The 16,226-nt window shown below is 56.0% G+C and overlaps 2 protein-coding genes across 2 annotated transcripts; both read left to right on the top strand.

Annotated features, from left to right (window-relative positions):
* Window positions 1-611: 611 nt before the first annotated feature.
* MRS44_012606 (uncharacterized protein) lies at window positions 612-5,504 on the top strand (the record flags this gene model as incomplete). The annotated part of the gene is made up of 1 exon (XM_065618856.1): window positions 612-5,504. The coding sequence occupies one exon, from the start codon at window positions 612-614 to the stop codon at window positions 5,502-5,504; it is 4,893 nt and encodes a 1,630-aa protein (XP_065474928.1).
* An 8,044-nt stretch (window positions 5,505-13,548) lies between these two features.
* On the top strand, window positions 13,549-15,758 carry MRS44_012605 (uncharacterized protein; the record flags this gene model as incomplete). The annotated part of the gene is made up of 5 exons (XM_046273805.2): window positions 13,549-13,726; window positions 13,923-14,353; window positions 14,413-14,697; window positions 14,753-14,793; window positions 14,852-15,758. The coding sequence occupies 5 exons, from the start codon at window positions 13,549-13,551 to the stop codon at window positions 15,756-15,758; spliced, it is 1,842 nt and encodes a 613-aa protein (XP_046132941.2).
* Window positions 15,759-16,226: the final 468 nt, after the last annotated feature.

Raw genomic sequence — 16,226 nt, 5'->3', positions numbered from 1 at the left:
CTATATATGGAAGATGAGAAATCGTCCGACGATGATTGCCCTCCTTCACGCACCAAACCAAAAACACGTCGAGTGGGGAGTGGAACTATTTCGACATCGTGCTTTGCTGTGCGTGGGTGCCTCTTTACTCGCTCCGGCTCGCCCACGCCGGCAACTAACCTACGCGACTCAAGGTCGCCTTCCATTGATATGGTAAGCAGAGTTGCCCCGGCTCTCGAGCGGCGCCGAACGGAACGAAGCCGATTGTTAGTGGTCGGGTCTGTCAATGCGCCAAGATAAGGTGGTTTTGAGATGTAAAAAATGTTAGTGCCGCCCCCACCGCCTTCCACTTTGGGACAGTCCCCACGGGAGCTTAGCTTCATTCCACCTTCTTTGTGCTGGGAGCTTGCCTAGGCTTTACTTGTGACCGCAACCAACCGAACAATCATCAACAACAAAGACACGCATCGCGAGACTGCAAACAACTGCTTCGCCATGTGCCATCGATATTGAGGGCTTGTACTAGCTTCGTGTCTCAGGCGAAATCTCATGATCTGAGATAGAACGTTACTCTCACCTTCCATGACCTCGCGGCTCCCCACCGACGCGATCGACTTTGCGATTCAGCCAACATGACCGACAACCAACCTCCAGCAGAGATCCTTCGCGATGGACAACTCACCGCCATCGCCGAGCTGAACCCCGAGGTTTCTGATCAGAATAGACGAGTCGTCGACGGTACCATCACCATTACATGGCCTTTTAGCGTTCTCAACAAATCAATCGCATTTCTACTAGCCGAGCGCGACTTTCGACTTCGACGCGAAAAGGGACAGGTGCGCATTCGATTCCATGGCGCTTCAGCAAAGGCTATTTCGGATGCTTCGCTAGGAGGTGGCGATGAGATCCGCTTAAGCTTGGAAGGAGTTAAATGGGAGAGGAACGAGACGCAGACGCAGGTTGCTGGCAGCACTCTCGAATGGCAACTCGAATTCAACAATCGCCTGATCCTAAGCATCCGCAGGCCTGATTCAGAGCAGGAGGAAGTCATCAACATCGACACACCAGTCACGGAGCCCGAAGCCACCAACGGCCAGACCGATAGCGTTGCGCCTGTTGACATCACCATATCCAACACCGATTTTGCGATAGCCTCACCACGATCCCCGAACATCTCTCTCCCAGCCAAACGAAATGCTCCTGAGCGAGAACCGGAAGAGTTCTCATCTCCCGCCTTTCTCAAGCGAGCTCGAGTTTCATACGGAGGGCTATTCGAGGGTGGCTTGGACATTTTCGATGAGGAAATCACTAAAAAGGCCAAGTCCAAGAAGCGCTCGAGGTTCAGTCTGCCCGCCAATGCTTGGAGATATACCAGCCAGTCTCCCAGTCCCGAGCCCGATGAGGCTTCCCAGGAAGCAGACGACGCGCCCCAGACGAACGGTTCCCTTGGTCAGAATGGCGCAGTTGAAGATACGCCAATGCCCACACCGCCGCGGCCGCCCATGATTGATCAGGGATGTCAGACAATAGATGTCGACTTCACGCCTATGGCTAGTGTCCAAGTTTTGGCCGAGTCGCGACCTACCTTTGGCTTTCCGCAGGCGACTCCAACACCACTCCCGAGAACAAAGCCAATCGAGACAGACAATGCGCTATTGGGACACTCCTTGCAATTTCAAGGAGACGCCGAGGGTCATCAACATCTCCATCCCGAGACGCACCCCGACCTACTCAGTCACTCGCCGAACCACATCGATACTGGGCTCACATTCGGCTTCGCGCCTCAGACCGTGCTCTTCCCATCTGCGCCAGGCCTTTTCCCTGCAGACCACGACCAAGATGCAGCACCAGAGTCACCTAGTCGCGGCGCGAGGGCAGAGGACTACCCAGCAGAATTCCTGGATGCCACTCATCTCCCCCGTGAAAGCACCGTTTCTCATGCAAGTCTTTCTGCGCACGAATCGCACATCAGCCCTCAGCCTACAGACCATCAAGTTTCTTTTGATTCGGCGTCGACTCTACATCCTGTATTCGACGCCCCCTCGCGATCACCACAGGCTGCGTGGGCGCCTGAAGTCTCAGCTGGGCCGTTCTCTACTGCAATCGCTAGAAGCGATGTAGACAACCCAGTTGAAATCTTGAGTTCATCACCCAGCAGAGAAGCAAGCCCTGGGCCCTTCTCACCTTCAGGGGAGGATCTGGCCGAGGACGCTGCCGCGGATGCCTCTCCGGAACCGGCACTCGAGGAACCCTCGAGTGAGGCAGAGCATTACCGAGATGGAGGCGATGAACCTGGCGACGATTACGATCTACGGAACTACGACCGCGCACATGATGACGATGACGATGTCCAATCCTCTGAAGAAGAAGGCCTAAACAACAACGACGTAGAGGCACAGATCATGAACCCTGAGGAAGACGAAGCGGATGAAGATGAGGAACTTGATGGACAGGAAGAGCGGGAGTTGGACGAAGAGCCCGATGAATATGAGGAGGAAATGTACGAAGAAGGGTTCGAAGGAGAAGGCCAGGAGTACGAAGGGAGCGATGGTGATGCAGAAGGCGAATATTACTCGGGAGAGGAAGGCTCCTACGATGAGGAGGGAGAAGAGGAAGAGGAAGAAGACGGCGACGCACGAGCTGGTCCTCCTGGTCGATTCGCCCCTCCCGCAGAGCCTGTTTTCATCAGCTTGCTCTCTGATTCTGAAGAAGAAGATGAAGATAAGGATCAATCGAACCCGGAGCAGGAGCAGGACAAGGAACCGGAGCAGGAATTCGAACGAGAACCTGAGGCAGAGTCAAAATCGGAGCCCAAGCAGAAACCAGAGCTCGCACAAGAGTCCGGACCCGAACAAAAGGAGCAGCCAGAGCCAGATTCAGCACCAAAGTCAGAACTTGAACCAGAGCCGGAACCCGAACAAGCAGAGGAGCCAGAAAACCCACCAGAGGAGAAATCCAAGGAGGAAAAGCCCGAAGAGGAGGTAGCGGCAGAGTCAGTCGCCCAGCCAGAGCCTCCAGCAGAGAAATCACCACGCGCGGATCTGGAGGAGGCAAATCAGGTTGACGAGGTAGAAGCCACTACCCCCAGCAAACCAAAGGAACCAGATAATGCCCGAGGTTCTGCTGAACCTTCTACCGGCGAGATGGAAGTCGACACCGAACCATCACATCCCTCAGCAACGGACGTAAGTAAAGATCAAGATCATGACAGTGCGTCTCATGATAAGGAGATCCCAGATGCGGAATCTGCGCACCAGGCTCCGTCGATTCAATCTCCGCAATCTATGGCAGCGCAAGGGTCGCAGGCTGGACAAGATGGAGAACCCGAAGCGGCTCCGGGGAATGAAATATCGACTGACGTGGAGATGGACGATGCGCCCGTCTTGGCTGAGGAATCGAAAGACAATGCGGAAAACAAAACCACGGGCATGAACGATTCGGACGAGGCTCACCCTGTCACTGCCACGACCGAGGAACAGGCTGAGGCCATGGATGTCGATGAAACGCATGAGGCGCCCGAGGAGCCAACGACCGTATCTCTGGAGATTGCTGACACGACTACTGTTGTCAACAAAGAAGTCGATGGCACGATTGCGGAGAGCGCACAGGGACCATTTGGGGAAGACAAGGACAAGGTCACCCCAGTCGAGGCCCCAGCTGGGGAAGAAGCGTTTGCAGAACCACGCGGTACCCCAGAAAATGGCGTCGAGCCATCGAAATCGCCAACCGCTCCCGCAGCGGGGGTTGCCCTGGCCGGGGAGAAGACGGGTGCAGCCCCAGACGATCGAGAAGCAGTCGTGGAAGCTCGAGATTCTCAAGGCCAGGGTCCAGCCGAGTCCCCTGACGCCACAATGCAGGATGCTTCTTCTGAGCTGACAACAGCGGCTCAGCAGCAGCCAACAGGTGCTGTAGACCAAACGGGCCACGGTGAGGGTGAGGGTACCGGAGAAGCTGGCAATGATGAGCAGCTGGCAGCCGATGGGCAGCTGGCAACCCATGGCCAGATGTCTCCCCCGCCAACGCAGTTTTCTCACGCACAGGCTTCTCAGGACACCAACAGAGAAGCACCCTTGCTTTCTCAGGCTACATCCATCATCTCGAACGACCACCACGACGCCCATCTTCCCACTCCTGGTGAGACACAGCAGGAAATTGAGGTCGAGATGGCCGTCACCATCACCACGGCCACGACCAACCAAGACATGCCGGCCGACGAAGATGATGCAGGCCCAGAGGATCAGATCATGGCCGAAATCCTTCAGCACTCCCCCGTTCGACCAGACACCACCCTTCAGCTTGCAAGCCCTGCCGTATGCTCCCCCACAGCTTCAGTGCCCAAATCATCTCCCCAGACTGTGCAGACCGAGGATCTTCACGAAACGCCATCGAGAACCGCTCAGCGGGCGCCCGAAGCGGCCCCTGTCACCAAGTCCCTGCGCAGCCGGCGCCATAGGTCAAGCAAATCATCCGACCATGCCGACCTCTCACAGCCTGACCCCAGTATTCTATTGGCCATAGGATCGGCCGCACCGACACATGGGGACGGTCATGCCAAGCACAGCAGCCCAACGGGATCGGTTCGTGTGACGCGCAGCAGGGCGGAGCAGAATGATCCTAGCCTCCAGTTGATGAGAGCATCAGCGCAGGCAGATGAAGGCAAGGGCAGAGGAAAGAGAAAGGCTGCCGACAGTCAGAGCATTGCTAGCGCAGAAAACAGCTCGCCAGGATCACTGAGAGTGACCCGTCAGAGGGTAGAGGATGACCCCAGCATCCGCCTCATTAAGGCGTCGAGCCCTTCGACGCGACAGACACGAAGCCGCCGGACGCCGGATCACAGGCGCGAGACCCCTAAGCGTGAGACTCGGTCAGCCTCTCGAAGCCTACAGCTTCGAGGAGATACACCAGGGGCGTCTTCAGTAGCGCTCAAATCACCATCAATTGCAGGATCCGCTGCTACGGCGGCTGAGGACGAAAATGTCGGCACAGTCAAGCTGCAGCTGCTTAGGAGCCTGCGCACGACCATGCCCGACTACCTGTCGCTCAAGTCGCTCAGACACTCACTGAACAAGACAACTGACATCCTGGCCATAGCGACAGCGACGCCGGAGAAGGCACACCGACCGAAACACGGGCCCCGGGATTACATGCTCACCTTGAATCTCACCGATCCATCGATGGCTCCCTCCGGGGTTTGTGTGGCCCACATCTTCCGGCCGCACCTCGCCGCTATGCCGGCCGTTCACATCGGAGATGTGGTCCTCCTCCGGCGGTTCCAGGTGGTGTCGATGAAGGGCCGGGGCTTTGGGCTCCGTGCGGGGGATGCCTCGGCATGGGCCGTGTTTGAAAAGGCGGGCGTGGAGATGGAGCCGCAGGTCAAGGGCCCGCCCGTCGAACTTACCGCGGATGATGTCAAGTACGCCGAGGGCCTACGGCGATGGTGGAGCCTCTTAGATGACAAGGCTATGGAGAAGATCGAGAGGGCCAGCCGGAAGGTGACCGAGGCGGGCAAGGACGACACCAAATAAGGACAAAGGGGGTGTGAGTTGAGGAACAGGACAGGGATCATACAGCAGAGAATGGGGAGGATTTACCACTGTCTACTTGCGGCTCTGGGGACACCGCGACACATACGGGCGTATTCGTGCATTTCATTTTTCAGGTCAGATGGAGAGGAACAAAAAAGTAACGAGGCGAGGGCGTCGAGGAAGATGCCCGTTCACCCGCGAACTGCGAACTGCATATGCATGATGTGATTGGCACTCATTCATGGGATAGGGAGGAGCATACATGTAATTCTACAAGGAAAGATACAGTCACAAGCGATCACATCTGCCACGGTGGAGGTCCAAGTATACGACAGATGCCGTGCCGAGGATGACATGAGCTGAACCCCATGTGCAAGCAAGTGCAAGCTCCCCAGTCATAGCTATGAGCTTGCTTGAGCTTAAGCTGTGGTCAGAGCTGCTTGGCTGCCGGTATCGGCGCATGTGTCATTGCCCATTGAAGCTTGACTCTGACTGTTGCCCTTCAAGGACAGGTTCCGAGGCTCAGGTCCAAAACGTGGGGAGGGGAGTCTCAGTCAAATCTGGAGGAACGGATGCTTTCCACCTCTGGCGGGTGGGTTGGAGCTAGGACAAACGGCTCGCTCAAACAAGCTTCCCCATCCCCAGATCCTCTCTCTGTCTGGGGCCTCGTTTAGCACGGAGCCGCGGCCGCAGTGGTCCTCTCTCGGTCCTTGTCCGTGAAGTGAGGTGGGCGCTGCAGAGAGAGACGATGGCCGTGACTCTGACTCTTCAGGCGCCCCTCGGGGGTTCGGCGAGAGTCCGGGGAGTCAGAGGAGCTCTAGCTCGGGGAGGACATGAAGATGAATGCGGGGAGGAGGATGGGATTGCCAATTGTAGTAGTAGATCTCAACACCACGCGTCAATTGACTCGCCCTGGACCTGAAGTTTAAGGGTCGAGACACGTGAGGCGGGGGAGGCTAGAGACGAGTGTGGAGAGGGGAGCCCGGGGAACCGGAAAAATTGAGGGACGAGGATCTGGAGATGGAGGAGGAGGAGCAGGACAGGACATGGATTCGAGGTGTGTGAGTGAAGCTGTACCTAGAATACCATTGGGCGTATGTCTAGCTGGTTCGAGGTTGAAACCCCCATGTGATGGGTGAGGTCGAGGACAGGGGGAGCAGACGCAGGGCTTGTTCAACGCTGTCGATTAGGTGCATGGAAAGTTATTCCGAGAAGCAATTGTTGACGCGGCTTAGTGATGATGAGAGACACGGAGATGGAGGCGGCGGCCCATTGAGCGGTGATTACAGAGCTGTACTGGACCGAAGCAAACCGAACCGAGTCCCAGCTGTAGGTGAGGCCATCACGATGCTCTCACGGCTGGGCTAGCCTCTGGGCCTGGAGGATTCGAGGTCCAGGGTGGGAGTCGAAGGGTGTCGGCATCTTGAGCCGAGCCGACCCAAGTTCCCAGCCACTGGTCTTGAACAAAGATGCAGGCGCACCAAAGAGGGTTGACAGAAGAGTCAGACACAGCTCTGGCGTGGGATTGCATGGTTAATTTCCGACGAGCCTCGAGCGAGACTCGGATACCAGTGGCTTACGTAGGTGCAGCCACACTGGATATCGGATCCATCAAGGAGCATGTCCAGATCCTGGCAGTAGACGGGACAGTAGCAGTAGAGCAGCTGCCCGAGACTGGGCCCTGAAGCTGCCGGCAGCGGAGCGGACGAACTACCGCGGTGACGTGCTTGGTTTAGCCGTCGGTCGGATTGCCTGCCCTGAGGTCTGAAGCTTGGCGAGCCTCTCGGTTGAGCGCCTACGCAGCATGACTGTTTTGAACGTGTGAATGGTTGCCAATCATGCTCAGTTACGTATTATGAGGACGCCACGTCGGTGCAATCACCGGGATACCGATGTGTACAACCTGAAAGAAGAACTGCAGAGGTGACATGCTCGGAGAGGCGGAGAGATGTCCTATCTCGCTCGCTGTTTCTTGCCATTCTCGTGATGCATGATCGAGACGAAAATGTCCAGGGTAGCAATGCAATGGATGCAATATCAGAAACGACCCAAAACCACATGACAAAGCTGACACAGGAACCCGAGGCTCGTCCGGAATGAATGGATGATGCCAATGCCTCTAGAGGTCTCACCCATGCCTCCGTGGCTTGCCTCGTGTGCCTGTGCATGTGAAGCATGTTGTGCGCTGGGGTTCGAGTCACCGAGTCTCACCCACACACAGGTCCCCTAAATTTGGACTTGATTTTTTTTTGTTGACAGTTGCTAGAGGCCGATCCAGGCGAGTCAACAAGATCCAAGGTGTGCACGAAATGCGGGGTGACGGTGTGGGCTCCAATAGGGGAGCTAGACATGGCTGACCGTCACGACTGTTGACCTGAGCTAGAGGGAAGCATCGGGACAAGTGTCGAGCTGCAAGAAGCCAACCAGAGGCTATTGACATGGAGTTTAGCAGCCGCGATCAGACAACAAGCCAGAGCAGAACAACAAACAGGGACAACCAAAAAAGTCAACAACAGGACAGCCAAGGGGAACCAGCCAGGATACCTGTAGCCACCGGTGGGGACGGGCTGAGGTGAAAAAGAGGTCAGGCAGTCAGGGTTGACCGGCGGCCCTTTCGGTGGAGTCAGGTCATCCTGGAGATTCCGTGGTGAGACCCGCGAGACCTTGAACCTCTAGAGGTTAGGCGTACCCGAGCAAGCCCCTGGTCGCGCCTTCCCCGCCGGACCCACACAGACCGATCCACACCCACATCCACCTTTCTGGGATCCACAATGTACCTGCCCCGACCCGCCCTCACCTCGCTAATTGCATCAAATTAGCGCAGTACTTACAGCTTGTACCTGCGATGGCCCTGTCCTTTCCTGCAGCTCCGGGGGAGCAAGACTAATGTAGTAGACGTCTTTCTCTCTGTCTCCCACTCTTGCTCACCTCTCCTCGGGATGGAAGCTTGCAAGCCGGGGCAGCTCTCCTGCCTGACCCGTAGCGCTGGGCTGGCAAACGGGCGGCAGCGCTAGCATCGCCGTGCTTGCTGTCCCTCGGCCGGGGGGTGTGCGGGCTCGGGCAAAGTCGGAAGCCCCACGGCGATTCTGGAAGTCGGGAGACATTCCCTAGTTTTCGTCCGACGCAAAGAAAGTGGAGCCCTTTCAAGTCCGCGGTGTGTGCTTCCCACCGGGGAAACGACAAATGAGAGGTATGCTTTTGGGTATCAGGTTGCAAATGTTAGGTACGGATGCTATTCACCAACTGGGTTAATAGATGAGAGAGATGCGCGACCGTTTACCTGATCTGTAAAACCATGACTGATGCCAATTAAACCTGAGGGCAAGGGCAAAAAACATTGGGGTTGCTTCCAGTGCTACATGTACCAGTTGTTGATGCCCGCTCACAGGTTTGGTAATCAGTATTCAAACGTTGAGGATCTGGAAGCAAGCCATGACACACACAACCACACCCGTTCCAATTTCCCTCCCCAATTATCATTTCACCTTCGGTGACTCGGTATGCAAGTACTCCCTACCTCGCGCCTAAAGATAGCCGTACCCAGCAAGCTCCAGTGGTCAATCTTGCGGGAGAGAAACCGCTGCAGGCACAATGCATGGGCTAGTACAGTATACTTGCTGACCGTATCACACCTGGCGCACGCACGCAACAACAACGGGTGACGACAACGACAGGCATGGCCAATGGCGCGCGCGGGGGCCGAGATGGTAATGGGATTGGATCTCAGCAGAAGCAAGCAACAGGAACGGCAGCGCATGCAGCCCAGCAGCCCTAGACTGTGGGGCCTTTGCTCTCACCGTGACTGTATTCCTTTTTCTCCCGCCCTTTTGTCTCCATGTTAGCTGGATCACGGAGGGGACGGAGCCCAAAGCCGTTGTTGCTATCTCTCTCTCTGTAGCATCGAACCTTCGGAACCTTCAAAGAGTCAGTGTCTCGAGTAAACCGGAGACGCAACGACTCGCCGAACCCCGGACCCGGCAAGGGATGCCATCGTGCCGACCGACCGCCCTCCCCGGAGAGGACAGACACAGACAGACACTCGGTCAGGGCTTGGCAGGTCCTGCACGGTTCGATGAACATGGTTCTTGGTATTTCGCCTTTCTGTTACGGATACCGCTACCCCCTTTTGTGAACTTTCAAAGGGGGACCAGGCCAGGCTGAAAGGGTCGGGCCGTAACCTTGGCTCGGGTGATGTGATTTCAAATCGCTCAAGCTGTTGTCCTCTATCTATATCTCGGTGAGAAGTGTTGCGAGGCGGCCGCTCAGGAGATTCTTATCCCTTGGGATGATTAGCTGATGAGATGAGGCATGGGAAAACACAACCTGTAATATCGCCGTTGTAAGTGCATGTGGCGGGCAGCGGGTTGTGGTCGCCTCCGTTTACTCGTCCGTCGTCCCGGCCCCACGGCCAAAGCAAAAAAAGAAGAGCGTCTCCACGAGCAAACAGATCCATCCGTGGATGGGATGGATCCAATGTCGCCTGGCCTAATGAGGCATAAGCGCCCCCTCTGACTGGCCCGCGTTCTGTTTGACGGATGTGTGGGAGGCCGTCAAGCCGCCGCCGCCGTCACCTGGGACCTTGACCTTTCTCTCACCTGGATCGGACCTGGTGCAGATCTTTGTCGAGACACAACAGGAGGCAACCTCGAGTTTGAATCGATTCTAGCATAATACGGAGTTGCATGCAGTTTGAGACACGACGTGTAATGCAACATGGAACTCTTCTAACAGGGCCTAGAAGCGCTTAACAAGCGCTACCGAGCTCGTGTGACTGCGTAAACGTTTTCCCTCAACGGGGCGTAGGCCAGGTAGAAGAGGTCTGTAGCAGCCCGGCGGCCACAGATTTGGTGCCGGTGAGCGGAGCGCCCCCCAGTTAGTGCCCGATTTCTAAGCCCGGCAGCCCAGCGTCTAGAAGCCCAGGCAAGGGAGGATCATGAAAATCTCACAGATTTCTCACAGATTTGCAGATTCATCACACAATGCGAGAGAGAAAAAAAGTCTCACCTGACCCCATCTAATTACACTTTTGGCTAACGGCACGTAGTAGTTCGCCGTCGGCCGGAGGAGCTCTTGCAACGCGGAGTGGGTATCTTCGGGTTCTCTCTGTGGATTCATACCGGGACTTGATGCCCCGAATACTCTTCATCAATCCGAAAGGGTCCAAAACTTGCGATGACGCCTTGAGCGTAAGACCACGATGCATGACAATACGACGGGGACTTTTCGGCCGAAGTTGATTTCTAAGGGGGCTTTGACCTCTTACTTTTTCGGGGGGCTTCCAATCTCGTCAAGACGTTGTCTTCAGACCACTTTCAAACCCCATCAACCATCCCTCGAAATCGTTGTCCAACCGGCATCGATCCTGATCAGCCAAGCCACAATGCCCTGTTGGTCCCAGTCACCCCGTCTCCTGTCCTGCTACGTACATGTTACAAAGCATCGCTGAACCACCCCTTGTCAAACGGAAATCTCAAATATGTCTGACATTTTCCAAAAAGACACGACATGCAACAAAGCATCTCATGGCATGGAACCCCCCAGTCGGCTCCCCATGTTACCCACTTGGTAGCGGCAGTAGACCCCCCGTAGTCGGAGCCGTGAAGGTCGGCTGCTGCTGTGCTGGACCTCCGTTTTCCGTCCTCCGTTCACCGTGACTTTCTTTGTCTTCCCCGTGAATAGCTGCGTTGTGTACTGTGTCTTTGAAGACGGCACCCATCGGCATGACTCCAACCCCTAGCCCCAACGAAAAGATAACCATTGGTGCTGAGGGGCCCAAAAGAGTGACCGATAATGAGATAGGGAAAAAATCGTAGGATAATGACTGATGTTAGGGCTTTGAAACATACCATTAAAGCCAAAGCTACTGAGACGAATCGCAACGTCCGTCTTTTTTTTCCCCTTGGAAATTGCCTTGCCTTTCCTTCCCTCCGCGCCTACGCCCCCCCATTCCCGCCCTATCAGCAATATCATTCAACATCAAACAGACAAATCGACAACCCAGCAAAAGAGTCCGTTCTGGCCAGAAACGTCGATTCTTGTCCCCCGACAACGTGACGTGACCCCCACCATCACCCCATCAAGGACCATATTGTCAACAAGCCCGTGTTGCCATTCCATTCCATTCCGCGAGGCCAGCCCAGCGCTCGCCGCAGCATACGGTCCATCCCCCCTTTGCAGTCCGTCCGTCCCTTTTTACCCGCCGCCCGGGGGCGCTTTTTGGACGTTTTGACCGTTATATCCCGCCCGAGGCTGTAAAGAGCTGCCTGTTGATCCAAAAGGTAAGGCAACCTATCCCATCACATCTGGGGGTGTCGAGTCCAGTCCGTTTCGCCGCGCCGTTGAGTCCTGGCGTGCTTTCGGTCAACCGACACGCACATGGTTTCGCCTTTTTTCCCGGTGTGCGGACAGAGAAAGTGGACATATCGCTGATCAACGACACGACACGACAGCATCATATTACATCCCAGCGCATCGTGAGGCAGCGCACGTACACGCTCTCCACAGGCCACTTTGCAGCAGCACTGCCGCCGCCATTATCATCCCGACTCTGCTATCTTTCAGGTGATTCACCTTGGAAAAAAAAGCCACTTTCAAGCACAAGAGTCATAGAGAACGGCTCTTGCTCGCCCACACACAAAAAAAAGTACAGCTGCCCCAGGCCGTCGGCGGGTGACCTCAAGCCCCAAGAGGAAAGAACGCAGAAGCTCGACCTGCAGCTTCCGCAGCAGGGGTCTCGTTCCATCAGACCTACCAGGTACGTACCCACCCATGTACCCATGCCCCGGGTACCTCAATATCCTGGCCCCCGATACACCGATAACCCCAATCAACAACCCCTGTCCATCCATCCATCCATGCTTCCTTCCCAGGTCCCATTCCCACGCGGTCATCCCAGGCAAGCGCGGGCGACTCCACCGGCCCCACCATCCACTCACCATTCAGCCCCAATGCCCAAAGAAATAATTCCCCCATGCGGTTTCCCCATCCATTCCCACAGGCGGCGTCCCACCAATCCGTCGACTTCAATCCCAATTCCCAAACCCAACCCAATGCAATCCAATCAATCAACTCAGTCACTCACCTTGAGGAAATGTTGCACTTGCACTTGCACGCCCTTGGCTTTCCTTCCCTTCCCCTCTGACGTTACTCCGCCCGTCCGCCCAAGAAGTCAAAGTTGCAGGGATGTGCTAAGCTCACTCGGTCGTCCCGCAGACTTTTCCGTTGGCGCCAGAAGTGAAGGACACAGAGAGCCTACAGGGTGTAAGACCAAAAAAAGTTGTTCTCGTCCGTCCGTTGCCGTCTCTCTAGTTTGATCGGTTCTTTTCGCCATCTTTTCGACTAGACAGGACAGCTCCAGGCAGATCTTTGCGACAAGCAGCACACACTCTCGCATCAACCAGCGTCGGAATCGGCATCCACAGCATCATTGCATTGAAATCCGTTCATCCATTGCATCAACAAAGCTACCTACATACATACCCTGCCCAGCACCAACCAACAGCCACCCCCGACCCCCGACCCCCGAGCTTACCCCTGCTGCCCTCCCCCATACTCCGGTATCTCCTGGAGTCCCTCTTCTCTGACTGACTCCAACTCGCTCGCATGGGCCAGACGCTCTCGACCATGACCGTGGCCTCGCCTTCGGGACCCGGATCCGCCCAAAACGTCTTAAACCGACTTTTCCTCGCTAGTGGCCCCTTGCGATCCGCGACATCGTCTGCTCTCACCCGCTCGTCTGCTGTCACCGCGACTACTAATAATCGTCGCCCTCGACTGCCGCTCCCCCGTCTCTCCTATTCATCCTACTCCCCGTCGTCCCAGTCCCCGTCACCCCATCCGTTACTGTCCATGTCCATGGCGTCGTCGTCTCCCTATAGCACCGCCAGCTCTGACATTGCCACGCCTCGCTCTCGCTCATCAACCTCGTCATCGTGTGTAACCCCCCTTCTCCCCCTCCCCTCCCTCCTGCTCCTCCCACTGTCGACATCTATATCTAACCGGCCCATGTCCCCCTTCTAGGCGAAGACTTACAGATTCAAATCCCATGTCCTCTGTCGACCTTTCCAAGATTGAAGAACAGATCAAGATGACTGCCCTCGACCAACACCGTGGCTATGTCCAAGACCACTATGCCGAGATCCAGCAGGACCGGCCTACCCAGTACATCGATGAGACGAATGCTGCCGGTTACCAGATTGTGCGAGAGCCTCTCTGGAACAAGGGTAAGCTTCCCCATTCCTTTGATCAACACTTGTCAACATCGCCATGGTGTTGCTGCATGATGCTTCCCACCCGAGCTTCACTGGAAGCTTGGTTGAGCTCTGCTCCCACCATGGCATACACTCCCAAGCTCATGACCCAACAATGGATCATGTCGCTGTCCCTTCCAATATCCATCGCTGACCTCAACCCCTCCAGGTCTCGCCTTCACTCCCGAGGAGCGCGCCTCCAAGAACCTCACTGGTCTCTTCCCCCACACCATGGAGAGCTTCGAGACCCAGTGCGCCCGAGCCATGAAGATGATCCACACCCGCCAGACTCCCATCGACAAGTACCTCTACCTCTCCTCCATCAAGGAGTCCAACACCGACCTCTTCTACCGCCTCCTCATCGACAACATCCGCGACCTCATGCCCCTCGTCTACACTCCCACCATTGGTGATGTCTGCCTCCAGTACTCGAGCATCTACACTCGCCCCGAGGCCCTGTATATCTCTATCAAGCAGCGCAAGTCCATCCGGACCATGCTCCGAAACTGGCCCTGCCAAAAGCCCGAGATTTGCGTCGTGACAGACGGTTCTCGTATCCTTGGTCTCGGTGACCTGGGCATCAACGGTGTCGGTATCTCGGTAAGTCGAATTCTCTGTGGCTCGCGCACCTCGAGGACACTGCTAACGTTTCGCTGTAGATCGGCAAGCTCGCTCTTTACACCGGCGCTGCTGGTATCCACCCCCAGAAGACCCTCCCCATCGTCCTCGACTGCGGTACCAACAATGAGGAGAACCTCAAGGACCCCTTCTACCTGGGTCTGCGACAGAAGCGCCCCGCCTACGAGGAGCAGCAGGCTTTCATGGACGAGTTCATGGAGGCTGTCCGTGAAGTCTTCCCCGACATGGTTGTGCAGTTCGAGGACTTTGAGTCTCAGAAGGCCTTTGGCTACCTCGACCGATACCGCGACCAGTACCGTTGCTTCGTAAGTGGAATAGAGAACCAAGAGGAAAAGAAAATAATGACTAACAAACCTATAGAACGACGACATCCAGGGAACTGGCGCCGTTGTCCTGGCTGGGTATGTAGCAATCTCTTTGGCCCAATTTCACTTGACATCAGGACTAACAGCAACACAGTTACATTGGTGCCGTTGAGCAGTCCGGCGTTCCCCTGGAGGAGCAGCGCCTGGTCTTCATGGGTGCCGGTTCCGCCGGTGTCGGTGTTGCTAAGCAGCTCGTCGAGTACTACACTCGCCGTGGCCTGAGCGAGGAGGCTGCCCGCGACAAGTTCTGGCTTGTCGACACCAAGGGTCTTGTCACTAAGGACCGTGGTGACCGTCTTGCTGAGCACAAGAAGTACTTTGCCCGTACCGACAACGACGGCCAGCAGTACCGCACTCTTCAGGACGTCATTGAGTACGTCAAGCCCAGCGCTCTTGTTGGTCTGACTGCCACCTTCGGTGTCTTCACCGAGGACATTGTCCGCTCCCTTAAGGCCTCCGTCGAGGCTGGTGGTCTTGGCCGCCGCCCCATCCTCTTCCCTCTCAGCAACCCCCTCACCAAGGCTGAGTGCACCTTCGAGCAGGCCATTGAGTGGACTGAGGGCACTGTCCTCTTCGCCTCTGGCTCTCCCTTCAACCCCGTCAAGGCCAAGTTCGGTGACGAGTCTCACCCCACCACCTACTACCCCAACCAGGGTAACAACGTTTACGTGTTCCCCGGTATCGGTCTCGGTGCCATCCTGGCCAAGGCCTCTCGCGTCACTGACGAGATGATCTACACCTCTGCCGCTGCTCTGGCTGGTTCCCTGACTGCTGAGGAGGTCCACAAGGGTCTCATCTACCCCCGCATTGAGCGTGTCCGTGACGCCAGCGTCATCGTCGCCCGTGAGGTGATGAAGGCTGCCCGACGTGGTGGTGTCTCTGAGCTCCCTGACTCCCAGTGGGCTGAGTGGGAGGAGTGGGGTGATGTTGCCCTCACCACCTACATCAAGAAGCACATCTATGACCCCCTCTGCTTCGCTGATGCCAAGACCCATCTGTAGATGGATCGTGTCCCAGCTTGTTTGTGCACACTTGTGTATGATTTGCAGGATGTTTGGATTGGACGGGTGTGTTTCTCGACTGTGAAGTGCTCGTCGTCGAGATCGCACTTGCGGATACTTTGAAACTTGGGCGTTTTGAGCTGACCACGACCCATGGCCCTTGACCGGACTTCCGTGTCATGGATTCACTGGGGCTGGACTCTCGTTTGCCTTGCCAGTGAACTTGATACCTACTCATGTCATGCCACACGCTCTGGACGGTGGCCATGAGGATTCTGTTGAGCGGCCCCAGTGATGGGCGTTTTTGCGTTTTCATAATCTGCTTGATGCGTTAACGGCTATTTAATCTTTGTTTTCCTCTGGCATGGGCCTGACAGGATAGAGGCGGACCAAAACAAGACGTGGGAAGAGAGCGTACATACTGGTAGATGAGATTGTTGTTGAATAGGAGTTGGATTCACCGTTACA

This window comes from Fusarium solani, assembly GCF_023522795.1.
Source record: "Fusarium solani strain SB1 chromosome Unknown bctg00000008, whole genome shotgun sequence".
NCBI lineage: Eukaryota > Fungi > Ascomycota > Sordariomycetes > Hypocreales > Nectriaceae > Fusarium > Fusarium solani.
Note: the sequence above shows the minus strand (reverse complement) of the source record. Positions and strands in the feature narration are given on the sequence as shown.